The following is a 21,965-nucleotide window of genomic DNA, read 5'->3' on the forward strand; positions in this document are numbered from 1 at the left end:
TAGAGGTACCAAAAAAAAGGAAAAAGGTTGAGAGCCGCTGATTTAGAAGTTTGTCAAGAACTCGTTCCAGAGACAGAATTTCAAAATGTGTTGTACGGCGGACTTCTAGTGTTAAGGTGTTTCTGCAAACCCTGTCTAATAATTTGTTGTTGTTCAAATTCCACTTAATAACGGAGTTATAGCGCTAGTTACAGTAACTTAAACTAAATAATTAAAGTGTTGTTATCATTAGTATGAGTTACTTTTAACTCCGTCATTAGTGGAGTTCTGACAATGTACTGTTGGACAGAGTTGTAGGAAAACCTTCGCACTTACAACACATTTTGAAATTCTACCTCTGAAATTAGTTATTGAAAAACTACTAAATGATCGAAAAAAAATAAATTTTGACAGATCTTATACCGGATCTTAATAATAATAATCTTTGGCGTGGAACGTTTGCAACAGTGCAATTTGAAGCAGAAGTTTCCTTTGTCAATCAAATGGAGAGCATTTCGAATACCTACTTGTACCTCCACTACTCGTCAGCAAACTGAAGCGTGCTTTTGGTCACGACTTCTGCGTCGCAGCCTCCGTCCAGATATCTACTTCAAGCAAACAGAATGTTGAACTTGGACTCATTCCATAACGGGGCTGCTAATGGGAAAGTGAGAAACAGTTGAAGAGCTGCTTCAAAAATTAAACATGGGATGCTCTGTTGAAGCAAATTCTACGCCAAAGCACTGGACCACGCTGAATCCCCAACAATTTTAGCAATCTTTTTCGCTTGCTATTTTTTGCAACTCTCTTTCTAATAAACATCTCATGAAGGAACGAACGATAATGGCTTAATTGAAAACAAATTGCAATCAAATTCAAGACCACGAATGATTTCAATCGAGTTCCCTGGCTTTCTCATCTTTCCATTTATGAATCACCCTGCCGTTTTGCTAGCACTCAGACTTCACTTAAGAACCGAAAAAATCCCGAATTCCACGCCCCTCTTGATCCGCACGACGATTACGGTGAGACCGCACTTTTCGCAATTGTAGGCAGAGGCAGAGCTCCGCAAAATAAGTCAATAGGCGCACACCACAAGTACCCGGTACCGGCCATTTCGACCCGCAATTGATCCATACGATGATCAGTCTTACTCGGGTCGTCTTGAAACGTGGACGCGCGCGCGCACGCGTAACCTCATCTCTGAGCCTGCGGTCGGCCCAAAAAATTCCTACCGGAACCGAACGGATTTGAAGGTTTACAAATGTCATTACGGGGGTGTCGCGCTCCGGTGGCTGAGTGACAGATTTCTGCGCGATAAGCTTCGGAGAGCCACCGAAGAAGACTTGCAACACGGTGGGGTTGGTTGTTTACACTGGTTTGCATATACGCGCGAAGTGTATTGAACAAGTGCTAATATTTGTGATCACGTCGATGTCGCAACAATGCTTTACGCAAATAGTGATTGCATTCTTCGAAAACTGCATGCAGTGAAAGTGCTATTTCGGGGATAACCGACATGATAGGAATTGATGAGTGTGCTTGGTGTGATGATCGATTGTGGTAGACGGAAAAGATATCTTTGGAAATTTGTTTTGAAAATCGAAAACTTTCGAAATATGTAACCGATGCATATCTGAATGCGAGGTGCGAAAACGTTTCCATCAACAACAAACAAGAAGTGGCGACCGCGGAAAATTGCTTCGTTCCGGCAATTCAAGATTGTAATTAGTGAATAAAATTGATTTATTTGATCAAGATGCATTCGTAGTGATTCAGATGGCAAATGTGGTTAGATGCCAGATATAAATAACAAAGCGGAACAGAAATAAAAATTTAGCGTGTTTTGTAGACCAGAACATGCGTCTCTGAAGGATTATTTGCTAACTGAACTAAGATTAGGCCCCACCTTGCTCTAATTTTGAAAATATAAGGTCATCTTTTATTTAGAGCATTTAGGGCTACACGCAACGCATCCCAGCCTGCAAAGGGCTCTTGATCATAAACAATACAGTTCTTTCATTACTGATTGAAATTTGTATTAATATTTGTGAAAACACTTGATAAATTATAAGCTTTCTACTTTCTGGTTAGGCAATGTCAGGAAAAGATGATGAAGAGATGGGATGAGGCAAATAATCAAATGAAACTCGAAAATGGCAAAAACTCACTTATTATTAAAGGCTAAGAAATTTGAAAATGCTTATTTTATTGAATGCTTGGCGTTGATAGTTGTAGACCATCATTCAATTACAACCTACATGCCTTAGGGCAGGCCTGCCCAATCTTTTCACGCCACGGGCCAATTTTTAGAATTGCTGGCGGGCCAGAAAATATTCGGTACAAAACTTTTTTTAAATTTTCAAAATTATCAGTGTTTTTTTTTCATTATCTAAAAAAAACTTAATTCGATCGTTGCATGAGGAATCCATTTGAAATATTTCAGGTAAATTATTCAAACCGGTAAACAGTGTTGATAAAATGGGAATTTCGTTACTTTACCAGCATATTTGCATGAACTGTTTTCAACGGGATGAGAGAAATGTACGAGATTTCAGCAACCCACTGTGCCAAAGTGCTTCATGTTCAAATCATTGAGATGTTTGGCGATATCTGCTAGAAAGGCCAAGTCACTCATCTATTCAGGATTATTCAGCTCGAGTAGTGGTTTACCTTTATCTTGTAAAAATAGTTCGATTTTTCTTTCGAAAAAAAAATCTCTCAAGCGTGGTACCAAGGCGTAGTTAATGAACTTCGCAATAATACAGGAAGTCTTCGTATTCGACATTTCCGTCAACATCATTTATAATTGGTGGTGGTTGAGATCCCTAACGTTGATAAAGTTGATAAAGTCGCATATCGATTCAATTGGTGAATATGCAGTATGGCAGGGAATATCGCCATATCTTTGTGATTGCTTTTCCATGCTTAGAATTGTCACAACGGCATTGCTATTTCCTGCATTAATCGTAAGGTCACTTAAATTTTCCAAGGGAAAAAAAGTTCCTCCGCACAAGTCTTATCAGCCCTCAGGGTTTCCCGTTAGTTGTTCCTTGCATAGGATTCAAAGATGCCAATTTCTCTGTCTTTCGAAAATGACCATCAATTTCTCTTATGAACACAGCCAATTTTGCCACTTTTCTTTTTATTTTTATTAGAGAAGCTTGCAGCCCTGGGCTGGCTCACCTCTATGCCACGATTTTCACGTTCATCGTTTGCAAGAGAATTTCACGAAACGTAGCTTTCAAATCTTCTGCGAGAACTTTTACTCTTCACCGTGTTCCGCGCAAACTAATGCTTCTGAAGGAGGCTATTTCCTTGAGACTTACGATCTTGTAAACAACAACCGAAATGCTTTCCTAACAAGCTCTCCGTCCTGGAAAAATTTCATCCGTTTTGCCAAAATCTTACTAACAGCAAAACTGGACCGTACTGCATTTTCTGACTTCGTATTTTCTTAAGTGAAGAGAGTTGTTGTTTCTATAATCCATTGTACCAATAATTTAAATCAATGAATGTAAATTTAAATTAATTGAGCGCCCTACCTTTGAAGTTCTACCAACTTTTGTTTCGTACCCGAGCCTTTTCAAATATCATATTTCATAGAATGCTTGGATTCAGATTTTATTCTTTCAATATAGCAAAACTTTCTGAACAAATTGAGCAAACCGGTCTTCCTTTTTTCAACGTGAACGTAAACTACAGTAGAAGCATAAGTACTAGAACGCTAGTGGCGCTGTAGTCATTTTTAAAGTGTTATCGATTTTGACTTCAATAAGCTGAATTCAGCTGTTTATGATGCACAATGTTGTAGGGAATGTTTCGTTTGATCAACAACATCGGTTTGACATTTATAGCACCAGTACTTTGGCTGCTAGGTCGATGCAAACAAACCCATACAAATGAAGCAGAAATTTCTGCATAACTCGAGAACTAATCAGAGAATTAATCAATTTTAGGCGAAACGAAGTTCGTCGGGTCTGCTAGTGAATAATAAATAAGAGCTTTCCGTGCCAGCTAGAAAAACTGGCGGGCCGAATCTGAGTTTATTTTTCTTACGCGCCGCGGGCCACAAAAAGTGGAGCCGAGGGCCGGATCGCGGGCCGTACGTTGGGCAGCCCTGCTTTAGGACCTTACAAATGTTTTATATAAATTATGCTCTAGTGCTCATGGGATCGCAGATAGTTTTTAAATTTGATGTTCATATGAGTACTGCTTCGACGTAAAATATAGGAGATCGTGGGTTCAATCTTAGTCGCGATCCATTTTCCTACTATGTATCTTTCCCTATACTCTCATGTTCTATCAATTTCTAGGGCTAAAAATGAAGTCCATGCCGTTTCCATTTTCCATCCTATAACTGCAACTTAACTATTCTAGCATTCTGCAAGAACTGAAATTAAACGGCAAAAGCTCGTTTGCGGTGAACATGCTCATGCTAAAATGACAGAAAAATGTGTCTCAAATAATAACTTCAATCCCTCAAACAAACGCCGCCTGACTTCAAATTAAGCCATGCTTATCTTGTCTCATTTGTCTCCAGTCACTTTTCATTAGCATTCTAATATAAACACACCTCCAACGACCCTAAACGACACCGATCAAAACATTTTAACACCTCAATCCGTCTACCACACGAATATGCATCGGATTAATCACACCCATCGTCACTTATTCGAACCGACAGCCGTAGCCAACCGCGTTCGCTGATGGTGGCGCTTCGCACTTGTGATCTTACGATTCGTTTCCTTCGAACGCCATCAAACACCACTTTGCATCGCGCCTCGTCTATCAACGTTCCGCTATTGCAGATTTGAGACACCACTTGGGCGCAATCATCACACGATCATTACTTTCGCGATCATCGAATATGCCGAAACCGCTGCGATTGCTCCTGCTGGCGCCGATGCTGATGCTACTCGACATGACTCAGGCGCAGCGCCGCGGTCCGTTCATGGAGTGTAAGCGGAGCGAATCACATAGCACCTGTTGCTGTTGTTGTTGCTGAGGGCGTCGTTAATTTCCCATGGAATTAATTCTGTTTTTGTGTGTTTTATTTCTTCGATCATGTTTTTGTCGGTGCGAACCGGTCAGTGTCCGAGTATGTAAAGTTCCCGAAGATCTACGAGTACGATGACTACGAAGACTGCAGGCGGGATCATCTGGGCGGGTACGCGTACTGTGTGGTGCACGCGAGGATCGCACCGGATGAATCGTCAGAACTGTGGCGGAACATTAGCGTGAGTAGCCGGGAAACGGGACAATCCGTCATCGAGAATAATGGGATGATTGGGATTTGAGGGTGGTATAATTGCACGGGCAAGTTTCTTTTGTGAGATTCGGGAGCCATTATTAGCATATGAGTACATAGCGGTTTGAATATCAGAACTTCTTAGTGTATGACTGCTGTAATGATGAACAAAAACAATGCATATTATAGGATTGTATCGTTTCCGTCTTGCACAATGAAGACTGTGTGTGAGATAATACTGTCTGTAAAATACTGGATCTCTACCACCGTAAACATCGAACATATTGACACTTCTATTAAATTCCTATGCCATCTTTCACCCATAATCTGAAACTTACAATTAGTTTCCATTAAGTTTTTCAAAACTTCCGTGCAAATAGGTCGTAAAGTTTACAGCTTGCTTAAGTGGGTGTCCGACTAAACGTCTTACTCCTTTCATCAGCATTCTCAAAGGTTAATCCGAAGAGTGCGATACTTTCGCCCAAATCAGGCATCCTAGTATCAAATCTTAATCTGGAGTTACCGACGCCTCTGATGCTACCCTAATACAACAGACTACGCTTTCTAACAGAGCCTAGAATTTCCCGGAAATCAACCACATCGATAGCGATATCCGTCTTTGGTAATCACGTGGCTGGTTTGCAATTCTTTTTTACCGTGACCAATCCCGTGACAGCAAAACACGTATCACATGACGTACCCACGTACGTACTCGCGCAAAATCACATGTAAAAACGTCAATTTCCATGACAGGTATAGCGCACATTGGAACAGATGCCTGGTTTTGTTGAACAAAACGTTCACTGCTCTGCGTAGCTATACACTCGTATGCTTGTTTACGTACGAATGGGATTTCGAACGAAAATTGATGCAATTTTTTCAGTTGACGTCAGCCAAATGAAATCAGGAAACGATTCGAATGAATGTCTGTAAACCAGAATAAGAGTGATGTGACCACTTGTAATAGATAATACCGAATTTTGAATATTTAATTACCGCCATTGGGGGTGACAATGGGTCCGATGGGTGAAAATAGGTCATCGCTCTCACCGGCAGACTGGAGGTCGTAAAGCAAAATGTTCAAAAGATCTCTTATATTTTAGTCTTCTGGCCCTCAGATACATTCAATCCATTCTTCAAGCATTCTAAGTAGTTGATACAGTGACCCATTCTCACCCCCGACGACGGTATCTAACGAATACATATATGGAAAAAAAATTATTTGGTGAATAGGCACACTTACCAGAGCAGTATATTTTGTAAAAATTATAATTTCTATTTGCTTATTTATTATTTAAATTGTCTTTATTTCAAGGCTCAAGTGCCGTTAGGCATAACGGATCCATTATATCTTTGATTTTTAGTAACAATTACGATGGCTCTCACAGCTGTGTTTGACGTAGAGTAGACAGGGGGCAAACTGTAATGATGGATGGGGACAAGGTGTACATGATCTTACGATAGTCAGTGGGATCAAAAAAGAACATTGATTCGATTTGAAAATTTATACACAAGGGTCGTGTAGTCTTGATCAATTGTTGTTTCAGATAAGCGTACACAATCGCATCCAAAAGACACATACGGTACAACTCCTTTGGAAGTGCGAACTCATTAGACTTCCAAATAGCAGAGCAATGGCGCCCAGATGATAGGAATGCCTTGACCGAGTAACTGGCGGATGTAGCTAGATCAAAAAAAGAATATCACTTCGCAAAGGGATATATACGGTATTAAATCCATACAAACCAGGTAGAGCCAGACACGTTAGTGACGCTACGGTAAATTCTTGAGCAACTGAACAAACCTTCAACTGCAGAGACAAGTTTCTGTAACGATCGCTCGTCAGAAAATATCCTCAAAATGTCAATTTCCTATGAGACCATGGCCAACTGTATACTAAGCAGAAATTCAAGCAATAGGGGAAATATATGTATAAAATCTTATGTTGTACCGCTCATTAAAAACCTTTTTTGCAATTCCTGATCATAATACCTGGTTTACAGTTCGTCTTTGAGTGATAAAACGGCCTACTTTTCCATACCAACGAAATGGGTGCTTTAATGATCATTATGCAACTCAAATGGGTTGCATAATATTCATTACAGCACTCATTTGGGTGCTATAATGAAAAACCAACATAAGAACAGTAGTTACATGACTACATTTTGCTGAATGAGCTTGGGTAAGTGTTCAAATAGTGTATTCTCTGCGTTGCGTAATAATTGAAATAGTTCGATGGACATGACATCAAAAATTTTCATCTGTCGCTTCACGGCTTTGCAAACTATGCAATGTGGCACGGTAACATGGAATCTGATTGTTTGTGCAGCAATATAATTTATTGGCATCATTCTTGTGGAGAAAATTAGACTGTACATTTTTGGTACAAATTTATCAAATTAAAGTCCATTCTTCGTCATTGCAAAAAATAGCGTGTGCAACTCGTTGCAAAACTCGATTTTTTCAGCACTCGTAGTATTTATCCAACTCGGCAAGCCTCGTTGGATAAATGTACAACTCGTGCTGAAAAAATCATCTTTTTGCAACTTGTTGCACAAACTACTATTTTTTTCCTTATGGGTATTTTAATCACTGTGACCATTTGTTAGATCTATTGTGATATATGCCGAATTTAGATATAGCTTTGTCAAGTTGACGCATCATTGCTATGTAGAGCAATTGTTTATTGTTTGCTTTTAAATTCATCTGACAAAACATTGTCTTAATGAATAAAATCTTATTAACTAATTCGCATATCCTAATTAATCCGCCGGATGAAGGTTTCCAATGGAAGATTGAAGTCGAATTCAGCGTACACCGTGTTGAAGGATGCAGCCATTGCACGGATCGGTTCATGTGAGCCGTATTGTCTATTGCGGGCTTCAAGAGAAAGAAAATTCCGTGGTCTCATTATCCGTTCCGGTGCGTAGATATTGAACTGGCGCAGAATTTCTGGAGAATCTATGAATCCGGTTAATAATTTAGCAGTAAAAGCTATTTGTGCGATTCGACGTCGGTTTTCCAGAGTGTTAATTCCTATCAGTCTGCATCGATTCGCATATGGGGGTAGATTCACCGGATCGCGCCAAGGTAGGTGTCGCAAGACACGACGAACGAATTTCTTCTGTACGGACTCAATTCTGTCGATCCAGTAAGTCTGATAGGGGCACCAGACGATGCAACAATACTCTAGTTGAGATCGTACGAGCGAACAGTAGAGCGATCGTAAACAAAATGGGTCTCGAAAGTCATTCGCAATTTTGAAGATGAATCCGAGCGTACGGTTGGCCTTATTAATGATTTCATTGTAGTGGTGCTTGAAAGAAAGCCCCTGATCTTGAAGCACTCTCAAGTCTTTAATGCTGTCCACTCGTTCCAAAATAATCCCGGACATGCTGTATTCAAATAGTACTGGATGCATCTTACGGTGAAAGGAAATTGATTTGCATTTTTGAATACTAAGCGTCAGATTGTTAGTGGTACACCAGAGCTCGAATTTGGTTACAAGCTCCTGCAGTTGCACACAATCTCCAATGCTGTTTATTACCATGTATATTTTAAGATCATCAGCAAAGAATAGACGGCAGCCGGGTGGAAGTACATTTGCAACTTCATTGATGAATAGAGAGAAAAGCAGGGGTCCAAGGTTACTGCCCTGAGGCACTCCAGAGAGGTTTGAAAAAAGGCAGATTCAGCACTTCCAATTTTGACACAAACCGTGCGATCAGTGAGATATGTTTCAAGCCAGGAAACCATGTCGTGACAAATTCCGAGCTTTGCGAGTCTGCTGAGCAAGATACCATGATCAACTCTATCGAACGCCGCCTTGAGGTCAGTATAGATTGCGTCCACTTGTCTGCCTGAATCGATATTGCGGATACAGAGTGACACAAACTCAATAAGATTGGTTGACGTTGACCTCTTGGAGTAAAATCCGTGCTGAGATGTCGTAATGTAGTTTTTACAGCTTGCAAACAAAGCTTCGTTAATAATATATCTCTATAGGCTCTATAATTCTCAACGTTCGATTTGTCACCTTTCTTAAGAACTGGGAACATGTACGAAAATTTCCATTGCGTAGGGTACTGGCTTTGTCGTAATGATAAATTAAATAGTAACGTAAGAGGTGACACCAACGCGCTTGAACATCTTTTCAGAATAAGTGAAGGAATACCATCGGGTCCAACAGCTGCAGATGATTTCAGCTTTCTTATTGCAACATCTTGCTCGTTAATCCGGAAGCAGCGAAAGTCGAAAACGTTGCATCGCCTTGACTGCCAGCGTCTTCCCAATGCGGTATTATGGTTCTGATGAATCGTACTACTATATTGGGATTTGTTCTCCAAACTTCAGAGGGTTCTATCAGCCCCTTGTTGAAGAACTGTATTATTTTCCTAAAAAATGCCGGACAATGGCATAACAGACCGAGTCATATATGCAAGAGACATATGCGAGACATGGCACGGCAAATGCTGGGTAAAGCGTACCATTGGTACTTCGCGTACCTGAAGGAATAAAATAGACCCCATCTCGCGGTCCTTAGCCTCTTACCCAGCAACTCCTATCCCTACCTCCCCGCGGTGCTGGCCGGGATACGAGCAACCTTAGGGAAGATCGGGTAACCAACCCCGGTGGGAACTATGGTCGTATGCTGACAGGGAAGGGAGGTTTGCTCCTCTCCGGAGGTGCAAATCTTATTGAGCGTCTGTTCTCCATGTCAGGATCGGCTCACAACAGCGTCTGTTCTCCATGTTAGGGGCGGCTGATCATCGTCCGAGTGCCAGCGAGGGACTCTAAGTGAAACTGTGCACCATGGTCCACCGGAAATAAGGAGAAATGGTCCTACGGAAATTTAGGGGGTTTGGTGTCAGGCCCTGTAAGCCAGCCTTTAAAAAATCATAAGCAACGAACAATCAACAAGAGAGTACGGACCGGAACCATCGGCGAAGACCACTGCGACGAAAAGGGACTAGCGATTGGAAACTCGGTTCGTGGAACTGCAAATCTCTTAACTTCATCGGGAGCACACGCATACTCGCCGATGTGCTCAAGGACCGTGGATTCGGCATCGTAGCGCTGCAGGAGGTTTGTTGGAAGGGATCAATGGTGCGAACGTTTAGAGGTAATCAAACCATCTACCAGAGCTGCGGCAACACACACGAGCTGGGAACAGCTTTCATAGTGATGGGCGATATGCAGAGGCGCGTTATCGGGTGGTGGCCGATCAATGAAAGAATGTGCAGGTTGAGGATCAAAGGCCGGTTCTTCAACTTCAGCATAATCAACGTCCATAGCCCACACTCCGGAAGCACTGATGGTGATAAGGACGCATTCTACGTGCAGCTGGAACGTGAGTACGACAGCTGCCCAAGCCACGACGTCAAAATCATCATAGGAGATTTGAACGCTCAGGTCGGCCAAGAGGAGGAGTTTAGACCGACTATTGGAAAGTTCAGCGCTCACTGGCTGACGAACGAAAACGGCCTACGACTAATTGATTTCGCCGCCTCCAAGAATATGGCCATTCGCAGCACCTACTTCCAACACAGCCTCACGTATCGGTACACCTGGATATCACCACTGCAGACAGAATCACAAATCGACCACGTTCTGATTGATGGACGGCACTTCTCAGACATCATCGACGTCAGGACATATCGTGGCGCTAACATCGACTCTGACCACTATCTTCTTCTTCTTCTTCTTCTTATTGGCATTACATCCCCACACTGGGACAGAGCCGCCTCGCAGCTTAGTGTTCATTAAGCACTTCCACAGTTATTAACTGCGAGGTTTCTAAGCCAAGTTACCATTTTTGCATTCGTATATCATGAGGCTAGCACGATGATACTTTTATGCCCAGGGAAGTCGAGACCATTTCCAATCCGAAAATTGCCTAGACCGGCACCGGGAATCGAACCCAGCCACCCTCAGCATGGTCTTGCTTTGTAGCCGCGCGTCTTACCGCACGGCTAAGGAGAGCCCTGACCACTATCTGGTGATGGTTAAACTGCGCCCAAAACTATCCGTCATCAACAATGTTCGGTACCGACGACCGCCGCGGTACGACCTAGAGCGACTGAAGCAACCTGATGTCGCCACTGCATACGCGCAGCATCTCGAGGCAGCGTTTCCGGAAGAGGGTGAGCTCGATGGGGCCTCTCTTGAGGATTGCTGGAATACAGTTAAAGCAGCCATTAACGACGCAGCGGAGAACAACGTCAGGTATGTGGGACGAACTCGACGGAACGATTGGTTTGACGAAGAGTGCAGACAGATTCTGGAGGAGAAGAACGCAACGTGGGCGGTCGCGCTGCTGCAAGGTACCCAGCAGAACGTGGAACGTTATAGACGGAGGCGGAGATAGCAGACCCGTATTGTTCAGGAGAAGAAACGCCGCCTGGAAGAAGCGGAGTGCAAGGAGATGGAACAGCTGTACCGTTCTCAAGAAACACGCAAGTTCTATCAGTAGCTCAACGCATCCCGCAAAGGCTTCGTGCCGCGAGCCGTAATGTGCCGGGATAAGGATGGGAGCATCTTGACGGACGAACGTGTGGTGATCGAAAGGTGGAAGCAGCACTACGAAGAACATTTGATTGGCGCTGAGAGTACAGACAGTGAAAGTCAAGGCAACGGAGGAGATGACTACGTCAGTTCAGCGGACGATGGAAGCCAACCAGCCCCCACCTTGAGGGAAGTTAAGGATGCCATCCAACAGCTAAAGACCAATAAAGTAGCTGGTAAGGATGGTATCGGAGCTGAGCTCATCAAGATGGGCCCGGAAAAGCTGGCCACTTGCCTGCACAAATTGATAGTCAGAATCTGGGAAACTGAACAGCTACCGGAGGAGTGGAAGGAAGGGGTTATATGCCCCATCTACAAGAAAGGCGACAAGCTGGAGTGTGAGAACTTTCGAGCGATCACCATCCTTAATGCCGCCTATAAAGCGACATCCCAGATCATCTTCCGTCGTCTGTCACCATTAGTGAATGAGTTCGTGGGAAGTTATCAAGCCGGCTTCGTCGACGGCCGCTCGACAACGGACAAGGTCTTTACTGTACGGCAAATCCTTCAAAAATGCCGTGAATATTAGGTCCCAACGCACCATCTGTTCGTCGATTTGAAGGCGGCATACGACAGTATAGACCGCGTAGAGCAATGGAAAATTATGGACGAGAACAGCTTCCCTGGGAAGCTTACACTGCCAAAAATATCTATATAAGATAATTAAATAATTGCTAATTCGAGACCACACATAAAATTTATTAGGATATATATTTTATAAGTAGTTCGCGTGGAGAATGGTTATATGTGCGCTGATATACATCATAAGTTAAATCTATGGATTTTTGCCATGTGTGGATTTTCAGTAATGTACCGGACTGATCAAAGCAACGGTGGATGGTGTGCAAAACTGTGTGAAGATTTCGGGCGAACACTCCTGTTTGTTCGAATCGTGCCGGGGACTAAGACAAGTGATGGACGTTCGTGCCTGTTGTTCAACATTGCGCTAGAAGGTGTCATGCGGAGAGTCGGTTGTAACACCTGGGGTACGATTTTCAACAGATCCAGTCAATTTATTTGTTTCGCGGATGACATGGACATTGTCGGTCGAACATTTGCAAAGGTGGCAGAACTGTACACCCGCCTGAAACGTGAAGCAACAATAGTTGGACTGGTGGTGAATGCGTCAAAGACAAAGTGCATGCTTGTGGACGGAACCGAGCGCGACAGGGCCCGCCTGGGAAGCAGTGTAGACGGGGTTACCTGCTAGGTGGTTCAGGAATTCGTCTACCTCGGATCCTTGCTAACGGCTGATAACAATGTTAGCCGTGAAATACGAAGACGCATTATCTGTGGAAGTCGGGCCTACTACGGGCTCCAGAAGAAACTACGGTCAAAAAAGATTCGCCACCGCACCAAATGTGTCATGTACAAGACGCTAGTAAGACCGGTTGTCCTCTACGGACATGAAACATGGACAATGCTCGAGGAGGACTTGCAAGCAATCGGAGTATTCGAGAGACGGGTGCTTAGGACCATCTTTGGCGGTGTGCAAGAAGACGGTGTGTGGCGGCGAAGAATGAACCATGAGCTCGCCCAACTCTACGGCGAACCCAGTATCCAGAAGGTAGCTAAAGCCGAAAGGGTACGATGGGCAGGACATGTTGCAAGAATGTCGGACAGCAACCCTGCAAAGATGGTGTTCGCTTCCGACCCGGCAGGTACGAGACGGCGTGGAGCGCAGCGAGCGAGATGGTCAGACCAGGTGCAAAACGACTTGGCGAGCGTGAGGCGTATCCGAGGATGGAGAGATCCGGCCTCGAACCGTGTATTGTGGCGTCAAATTGTTTATTTAGTTGATTTATCTGTTTAAATGTAGACTACACATCATCTATTCATCGACTTCAAAGCCGCATATGATACAATCGATCGGGACCAGCTATGGCAGCTAATGCACGAACACGGTTTTCCGGATAAACTGATACGGTTGATCAAGGCGACGATGGATCGGGTGATGTGCGTAGTTCGAGTTTCAGGGGCATTCTCGAGTCCCTTCGAAACCCGCAGAGGGTTACGGCAAGGTGATGGTCTTTCGTGTTTGCTATTCAACATCGCTTTGGAAGGGGTAATACGAAGAGCAGGGATTAACACGAGTGGTACAATTTTCAATAAGTCCGTCCAGCTATTTGGTTTCGCCGACGACATAGATATTATGGCACGTAACTTTGAGAAGATGGAGGAAGCCTACATCAGACTGAAGAGGGAAGCTAAGCGGATCGGACTAGTCATCAACACGTCGAAGACGAAGTACATGATAGGAAGAGGTTCAAGAGAAGACAATGTGAGCCACCCACCGCGAGTTTGCATCGGTGGTGACGAAATCGAGGTGGTAGAAGAATTTGTGTACTTGGGCTCACTGGTGACTGCCGAAAATGACACCAGCAGAGAAATTCGGAGACGCATAGTGGCTGGAAATCGTACGTACTTTGGACTCCGCAAGACGCTCCGATCGAATAGAGTTCGCCGCCGTACCAAACTGACAATCTACAAAACGCTCATTAGACCGGTAGTCCTCTACGGACACGAGACCTGGACGATGCTCGTGGAGGACCAACGCGCACTTGGAGTTTTCGAAAGGAAAGTGCTGCGTACCATCTATGGTGGGGTGCAGATGGCGGACGGTACGTGGAGGAGGCGAATGAACCACGAATTGCATCAGCTGTTGGGAGAACCATCCATCGTTCACACCGCGAAAATCGGACGACTGCGATGGGCCGGGCACGTAGCCAGAATGTCGGACAGTAACCCGGTGAAAATGGTTCTCGACAACGATCCGACGGGCACAAGAAGGCGAGGTGCGCAGCGGGCAAGGTGGATCGATCAGGTGGAAGATGACTTGCGGACCCTCCGTAGACTGCGTGGTTGGCGACGTGTAGCCATGGACCGAGCCGAATGGAGGAGACTCTTATATACCGCACAGGCCACTTCGGCCTTAGTCTGAATAAATAATAATAATGTAGACTAAACAAATGAATGAACGGCCTTATTTATGTGTGATAAATTCCTGGGGAAGGATTTTCTCAGAATTAAAACAAAGGAAGTTTACAAAACTCATAGTGAAGCAATTCCTCAAAATTCTTTGACTAGGAACTCTCCAGAATTCTTGATAGAATCGAATTCTCAGAATCCCAGAAATGGAAATTTCTGAAAGAAGAAATTGTTCTAGCAGGATTTCCTAAAAATGGTACCACGAGGATTTCCTGGGGGGAAGGGTCGTTTGGTCGAAACCCAGTTGGCTGAATGCCACTAGACCGAAAGTTGTTTGGCCGAACAGACCATTTGACCGAAAGTCGTTTGGCCGAAAAGGTAATTTGGCTGAAATGGCCGTTTGGCCGAAAGGGTCATTTGACCAAAAGGGTCATTTGGACGAAAGGGTCATTTGACCGAAAAGTCCTTTGGCCGAAAGGGTCATTTGGCCGAAAGGGTCGTTTGGCCGAAAGGGTCATTTGGCCGAAAAGTCCTCTGGCCGAAAGAGTTATGCGGCCGAAAGGGTAATTTGGCCGAGAGGGTCATTTGAACAGTTTTTTATTTCTCACTTTTCACTGTAAAAAAATGAGGAACGCGAAGTGAGTAGTGGGGCGTCTTTCTCCTTATTCCTAATTTCTCACTTTTCAAATGAACGAATACCAAATCACTCTTTCGGCCAAACGACCCTTTCGGTCAAATAACCTTTTCGGCCTTATGACCCTTTCGGCCAAAGGACTTTTCGGCCAAATGACCCAAATGACGAAATATTTCCCGAATAATTAGAAAACCTTCGTCCCTACCGACACAGAAAAAAATGGATATTCCTCCAATATTTATTGCATACAAGATCATACAAGAATTATCTGGAGTATAGGCAATGAGTTCCTTGAGAGCTGCTAGCTACTATTTTTAATCGTTTATGCTGATTGTGGGCCATAGAATTCAATAGATAAAATAGAATTTTTCCATTTATGTTCATCCAAAAATAACGGGTATCCAACGTCAAATGTAACGAATGTTAATATAGCAAGTTGGCTTAGTAACTTCGCAATTTTAAAACATGAATAACGAGAAAAAAATCCTCGCAGTTGGCGACTGTGGAAGTGCATGAACACTAAGCTACGACGCCCTCACATCCCAGTGAGGGATGTACGGGATTTAAGAAGAAGATCACTAACAGTATGTTCATTTCTAAAAGGAGCAAATAGATCTTTTGTTATTCGTATTGACCTTAAGATGAAAGCTAATTCTAGAAAATCCTGGGCGGCCTAAAATGGAGCATGCGTTCAATTCAAATACCGTTCGATTCAAAAGAATGCTAAGAACAAGTTCCATGTCTAAAAGGAGCCAATAGATTTTTCGCTATGAGTATTGACTGTTAGGCTTGTACTCCAATTCTTGGAATTTTTGAATGGTTTCGAATGGAACATTCATTTCTGAAAAGAGTTAAAAGATTTTTAGGGGTCGTACACTTATGACGTAATCAATTTTTCTGGGATTTTCGAACCCCCCTCCGTTCATGTAGGATTTTTTTCTTCATAAAAATGTTTTTTTTATTTATATGTTGCGTAAGAAAACGACAGACCCCCTCTTCCCCCATAAGTGCTTACGTAATATGTGTACGACCCCTTAGTTATGCGTATAGACATCAAGGCCTATACTTCACCGAATTCTTGAGTTACACATGTTGAAGGTATGCACAATTTGATTCATGAATCGCTAGGAATATTGAAAGGCCGTTAGATGTTAGTTTACACGTCTGGAAACCTAAACTCTACAGAATTCTTGAAAGACCTGAAATATTTGGCGATAACATATCAATTTGGGTCTTTAATTTGTTATAATTATTTATCATGTTTAAAGGAAATCTAAGATAAATTAATTAAGTGATTACTTGTTTAATCTGAACAAAAAAAGTCTTTTTTTGTCATACTCGTTTTACGTCCTCCTAGAAAGTGGCGTAAATCGAGGTTTGAGTGTACGAACATGTTTTTTTGCGCATCCAAAAACTTTTGAATGTATAAGTGTTTAAAGGGATTTTTTCTTCTAACAAATTGCGGGAGAGACACTAACCCCCAAGCCACATCTAGGCTACGGCACTGAAATCATTTGAACGGCAAAAACTCACCGGCAGCGTGGTCTAAAAGTTGCTCTACTACGCTGCCACCTTCAGGAATATCAGCTGCCCGATTCCAAGTTCTTCAACAAACAATCTCTTCACAGCTGTTGAAGTCGCACCTATCTGGCGAGTTGTGTCAGTTGCCCTGCTGAGTTAACGTTAAAATATTTCATGTTCCAATTAGTGGTCTATGCTTCATGCTAAAAGTTGTTGTTCGCGATCCTTTTCTGTTGGTTTTTCAACGAGATTCAGAAGAAACTCAGGATGGAGAAAACTCGAGTGGAATTACGTTAATTGCCGTCGCACTGAAGAGTATTTCAGCCCAAATCCTGGCCAAAAATCAAAAACAAAAATTTTAGATATTGACATATTATTTTTCATTTTTTCTATCTCAAAAAGCAATAGGAATTTGGGATTTTTGGAACAATATTGTTCACTTGTAAGCAATGTTGGCTTTCAAATCATCACAATAAATTAAATGCTAGTTTTATCGCAATTGTGCATGAAAAAATGTCAATTTTAAAGTTAATTTCTATATGCCGGGTACTATACCACACAACTTGGACATTAATTAACAATGTTCTGAAAATGTTCATGGTTTATCTTGCGCTTTGTTTTGCTCTTTTTAATGAGGATATATAAAACTTTTCAAGCATGATTCGATTTGAAAACGTTTTCAGGCGATCCATAATGATGATATTAATTGCTAGCTTTTTTTATACCTTATCCACAATGACATTTTTTTTTTTCAAAATAAAACTATTGAACTCGTCCAAGCAACAAAATTGTCTACGTTGGAAAGATTAAAGTTTCTTTAGTAAGTTCCACATTCCATGCATCCTCACGCAATCGTGACTTACATATTTCTATTTCAATATAGTAAAGTTTGCTAAAAAAAGCTAGGCGATAGAATAATCATGGTTTAAGGCGGCAAAACTCAAATAAATTATGTTTCGCTTCCAAAGAAGAGTGAAACTTTGATGAACACACCGATCCATAAAAAGCATACCAATTTTTTGGATGTAAAAAGTTAATAAAATATAAAACGGTTAATATGCATTTTGTATCAATTTGATTGTATTCAACACATTATCCAGGAACTTGAACATTATCCGATGAAATATTTATATAGTCGAGTAAACAAACAAAGTTCTTCTATTCTGAAAATTTAGTAAGTTATAATCAAAGAATGAAGATTAACATAAGAAAGATCATACTCTCTGGCAGAGCCAGCGGTGGGCACCACTCGTCGCAAGTGCGCTGTAGTTCTCAAAGGCCGCGTTCTTGCGCCAAGTGGTGCTCTATCAAATAACAATAACTGACCCCGCCAGTGGTCATACTTTACTGCTAGATGAATGTATAAAGAGCATGAAAACAAAGAAAAAACACTTTGCTGTTTATATTGAATGCATTTACAGACGAAAAAATGATTGACATTGTTTTGACCACGCTTTTACACTGCGTTTTCGGACCGACGACGCTCGCTTTTTAATTGTTACTCAATTTTCCGATTATGACTACTTTTTTCAACTTTTTTAAAATATTTTCGAATATCATATCCCAATCTACATGTACATCTCTTGTGTAATTTTCATTCTATTCTTCGCTTGGCCTGATTTTCTATACCCTTCGTAGTTCTTGGTCGTAATTTGCCGAGCAACAACAAATGCGCACAGCATACCAATTGGATAGTCTTCCTAGTATCGAGAAGCCATGTTTAACAACACATGCTGAGTTTTTTTCAACAAAACCAATTCGATATTGATTTTGTAAAAAAAACAGCATGTTCACATATAATTTAATATTAGGAGAAGACAACTTATTCGACACATTTCTTTGCAAGACTCCGAGTACCTAATGCTTCACATAATGCTTCCGACTTTCTGATGTTGATGTGAAAAGAATGAATGTTAGTAATTCGATTGCTATTTGTCAGCTAAATTACAAATGGCTCAGTGGATCTCACATAGTGAACCCCAATTCCTGCGAATGATGTACCAGCCTGCATCGACATCAGTAACTTGTTTCTCTTCCATTTCTTTGACATTTTTTTTATTTTCCTTCCGCAGAATTTTTCCAAGGACGAATTGCACTACGATCACACCCTGCTGGAACGGGGAATTTGCATCCCAGATTGCGAACATTCACTTCGTCTATCCGGGGAGCTTCAGGAGCTGGAAAATCTAACACCCCTGGATCTGTACAGCCGGCTCGCAAGATCCTGCATCAATACGAGACTGAAACACCGCTATGATCTCGAAATCGGTAGCTATGTCAAAATCTATCATTGCTACACACCCGAACAGGAGGATCGTCCAATTGGTTGGTACGCTGCCCATCAGGTTCTTCTCATGGCTCATAAGTTTCCATCTTACAGATTACCTCGAATGGTTATTCTACGCCATCATGATCGCATTGGCCATCTTCATCGTCGCTTCCACCGTGTATGATACACGGCTACGAAGCGCACTAAAATGTCCCGATACGCACTACGATCAGGATCTCAAATCGCGGAAGGAGCGCCTTCTGGCGTCATTCTCTTTCCCCCGAAACGTATGCCGTCTGAAAAATTTAGGCAGCAGCAAAATACGGCTGGACCTCCAGTTCCTGGAGGCTTTTCGATTCATCCACATGTGCCGGGTTGTGTTTCTCCATGCGACCATGGCACACATCAAAGTGCCGCAAGCGAATACGGACTACATGGAGCGGCTTCATGAAACTCCGTTGCTTATTTTCTTCGTAGCGGAATTTCAAAACTATATACAGACGTTCCTCTCGATTTCCGGGATGCTGTTGGCGATCAACTTTTTGGAGCACATTCGGAAGAACCCGGACTTCAACTTGTCAATTTTTTGGGATAAACTGAAGGGAAGATTGTACCGAATCGTGCCGGCATACGCGTTTATGATTCTTGTGGAATGTGCGATTATTCACTGCTATTATGACGGACCAATTGGACAGCAGTATATCGGAGAAGCCGAGCAGAACTGTCGCCACTGGTGGTGGACGAATCTGCTGTTCATCAACAACTACATTCGAACGGATCAACCGGTGAGTTTGTGAAATCGTTTGACTTTTCTTTCTTCAGAAGATAGTAATACTCGTTTCCCTACAACGCAGTGTTTGATTCAATCCTGGTACTTGGCAGTTGACATGCAACTCTTCATTTACGGCCTGTTTGCGATGATGGCCATATGGCGATGGCCTTGGACGAGGAAGTACATTTTCGCCGGGGCATTTGTCTGCGCCGTGCTGATTCCGACTTTAACCACGTACATTAAGGACATAGAACCAGCGATGACCAACCGTATAAAGAACTTCAACCGGTACAATCGAGAGCACAACTACCATTACGACATCTACTTTCCCTTCCATCAGAACATCGGAGTGTACACATTCGGAATGCTCGCTGGGTTCATCTACCATCGCTATCGAGACTCCCCGGAAAAGGTCATAAGTTCCAAATGGTTCCGGATCATCTTTTGGGTCTCGGTTGTGTACTACTTTTCCTGCATGGTTTCCGTTCCTTGGGTTCTCATGTATCGTGATCAGATTCAACCGGTGCTGAAAGCCATCTATTCGACATTGTTCAAGCAGTCCTGGGCAGTGATGACGACGGTGCTGCAGCTGGGCCTGGCTCTGGCTCCTGCCAAATACGTGTGGAAGAAATTCCTGAGCCATTCATTCTTTGGGGTTGCCGGGAAGCTATGCTACGGATTGTACCTCATCCATTTTACAGTCATAGAAGTCGTATACTCAGGTGTAAAGGCACCGGAATACACCAATGAACGAGGCGTAGTAAGTAGTGGTCGAATTTTCGTGGTGTCATAGTATTCGCAAATTGTTCATCTTTTCGCAGTCGAAATGGGCGGCACAAATTTTCTGGTGGACGGTGTTCTTCGGACCACCTCTAACATTGTTTGTAGAGTTACCGAGTGGTGCGGCGCTGAAAGAACTTCTTGATCGACGGAAATGCAGTAATAAGGTGCACGATATCCACCAGACGCAGACCACGGTTGAGCAGCGAGTTGAGCAGGGTGGATGTCACCAATGACTATTGGTGTGCATCAGTGATCAAGATGATATTAATTATAGCGTTTTGATAATTGCGAGGTGGTGTTTAATTTGAAAATATCTTAGCGAGCGTTTAGGAACTATCCGAAGGCCTTAACAAATATTGGGGCTAATAATATCAAGTTGAAGTTTTCTAGTCAGCCTGATATCCACGTCGATATCGTATCGGTCTACCAAGATGTCTTAGTTAAAAAAACATATTACTGCCGTATACAGAGTTTGAATTATTTTATCATATCTTTCAAATAGAAACAATCTTAGAAATATATAATTGGTATGAATTTATAAATTAACACAGATGCATGATCTAAAGTATCTAAAGTATCAAAACAACTTGACCTTTGGTTTCAGGAGATGAGTACCTCAGCAAAATTATTTCAACAGATCAAAATTCCAATGCTAGTACTTTTCCTATACTTGACAATGTACATACACATTTTTTTGGAGAAGACATCTTAACCAGGTATCAGATCATTGTTCTGTTTTTCGCAGACCGAGAAGTAAAAAAATCTACCAACTCATCATCAGCATTAAACCAACACAATTGATAAACTCTCTAGAGAGGAATGCGCCAATCACAAAAACTAGCCAACAAACCTTCACCTGTCTTAGAACGAGAAGTAAAAAATCTATCAAGAAGGTATAATTTGTCAACTACGGATCTTCAACAGTTGTTCAGATGATGGATATCTGACAAGTGTTTTGCTCGTTTATGTGTCAGCAAAATTTGTCACGGGAAAATATAAAATGAGATACAGCCTGCATAGATTTTCAATTCTTTGATCGAAATTGATGTTGATACCCTATAAGGTGCGAGAGGTACATTGACTGATAAATTGCCCACCCTTGTATAATTTATTGATAATCCCATCAACAAAACTAACACCAATAATCGCTCACTGGATTGACAAGGTAAACGATTAGGCTCTCGGAAATGTCTTCTTCTCAGATCACAGCTATCAGCCGCTACCATCGAATTAATGTATGTAGGATTACGATTAAAACCATATC

At 42.4% G+C, this 21,965-nt stretch overlaps 2 protein-coding genes and 1 long non-coding RNA gene across 25 annotated transcripts in view; 1 reads left to right on the forward strand and 2 right to left on the reverse strand.

The window, feature by feature from the left end:
- LOC134204977 (complexin) overlaps nucleotides 1–21,965 on the reverse strand; it is a 1,044,191-nt gene that overhangs the window by 943,670 nt on the left and 78,556 nt on the right. The window lies entirely within an intron of this gene.
- Nucleotides 1,127–20,989, forward strand: LOC134205539 (nose resistant to fluoxetine protein 6-like). 9 transcript variants are annotated; one of them, XM_062680916.1, is made up of 7 exons: nucleotides 1,127–1,235; nucleotides 4,791–4,940; nucleotides 5,074–5,219; nucleotides 18,950–19,202; nucleotides 19,258–19,931; nucleotides 20,001–20,678; nucleotides 20,740–20,989. In XM_062680916.1, exons 2-7 carry the CDS (start codon nucleotides 4,850–4,852, stop codon nucleotides 20,932–20,934), a joined length of 2,037 nt encoding a protein of 678 aa, XP_062536900.1. In that variant the 5' UTR covers nucleotides 1,127–1,235; nucleotides 4,791–4,849; the 3' UTR covers nucleotides 20,935–20,989. The 9 variants fall into 9 exon arrangements, with proteins under 9 accessions (XP_062536900.1, XP_062536825.1, XP_062536855.1 ...); XM_062680841.1 differs by having other exon boundaries at nucleotides 1,138–1,235; nucleotides 4,667–4,940; XM_062680871.1 differs by having other exon boundaries at nucleotides 1,144–1,340; nucleotides 4,667–4,940.
- On the reverse strand, nucleotides 6,015–7,110 carry LOC134205535 (uncharacterized). Its single transcript, XR_009978151.1, has 3 exons — nucleotides 6,977–7,110; nucleotides 6,474–6,914; nucleotides 6,015–6,157 (listed from the first exon to the last, which is right to left on the reverse strand). It is a non-coding gene; the product is annotated as an uncharacterized LOC134205535 (long non-coding RNA).

The sequence above is a fragment of the Armigeres subalbatus genome, chromosome 1, assembly GCF_024139115.2.
Source record: "Armigeres subalbatus isolate Guangzhou_Male chromosome 1, GZ_Asu_2, whole genome shotgun sequence".
Classification (NCBI taxonomy): domain Eukaryota; kingdom Metazoa; phylum Arthropoda; class Insecta; order Diptera; family Culicidae; genus Armigeres; species Armigeres subalbatus.

Coding starts and splice junctions, on each gene's coding strand:
- LOC134205539 (XM_062680916.1), top strand. CDS start 4,850: ATGCCGAAACCGCTGCGATTGCTCCTGCTGGCGCCGATGCTGATGCTA. Junction 19,203..19,257: donor ACAGGAGGATCGTCCAATTG/GTTGGTACGCTG, acceptor TCCATCTTACAG/ATTACCTCGAATGGTTATTC. Junction 19,932..20,000: donor ACATTCGAACGGATCAACCG/GTGAGTTTGTGA, acceptor CCTACAACGCAG/TGTTTGATTCAATCCTGGTA.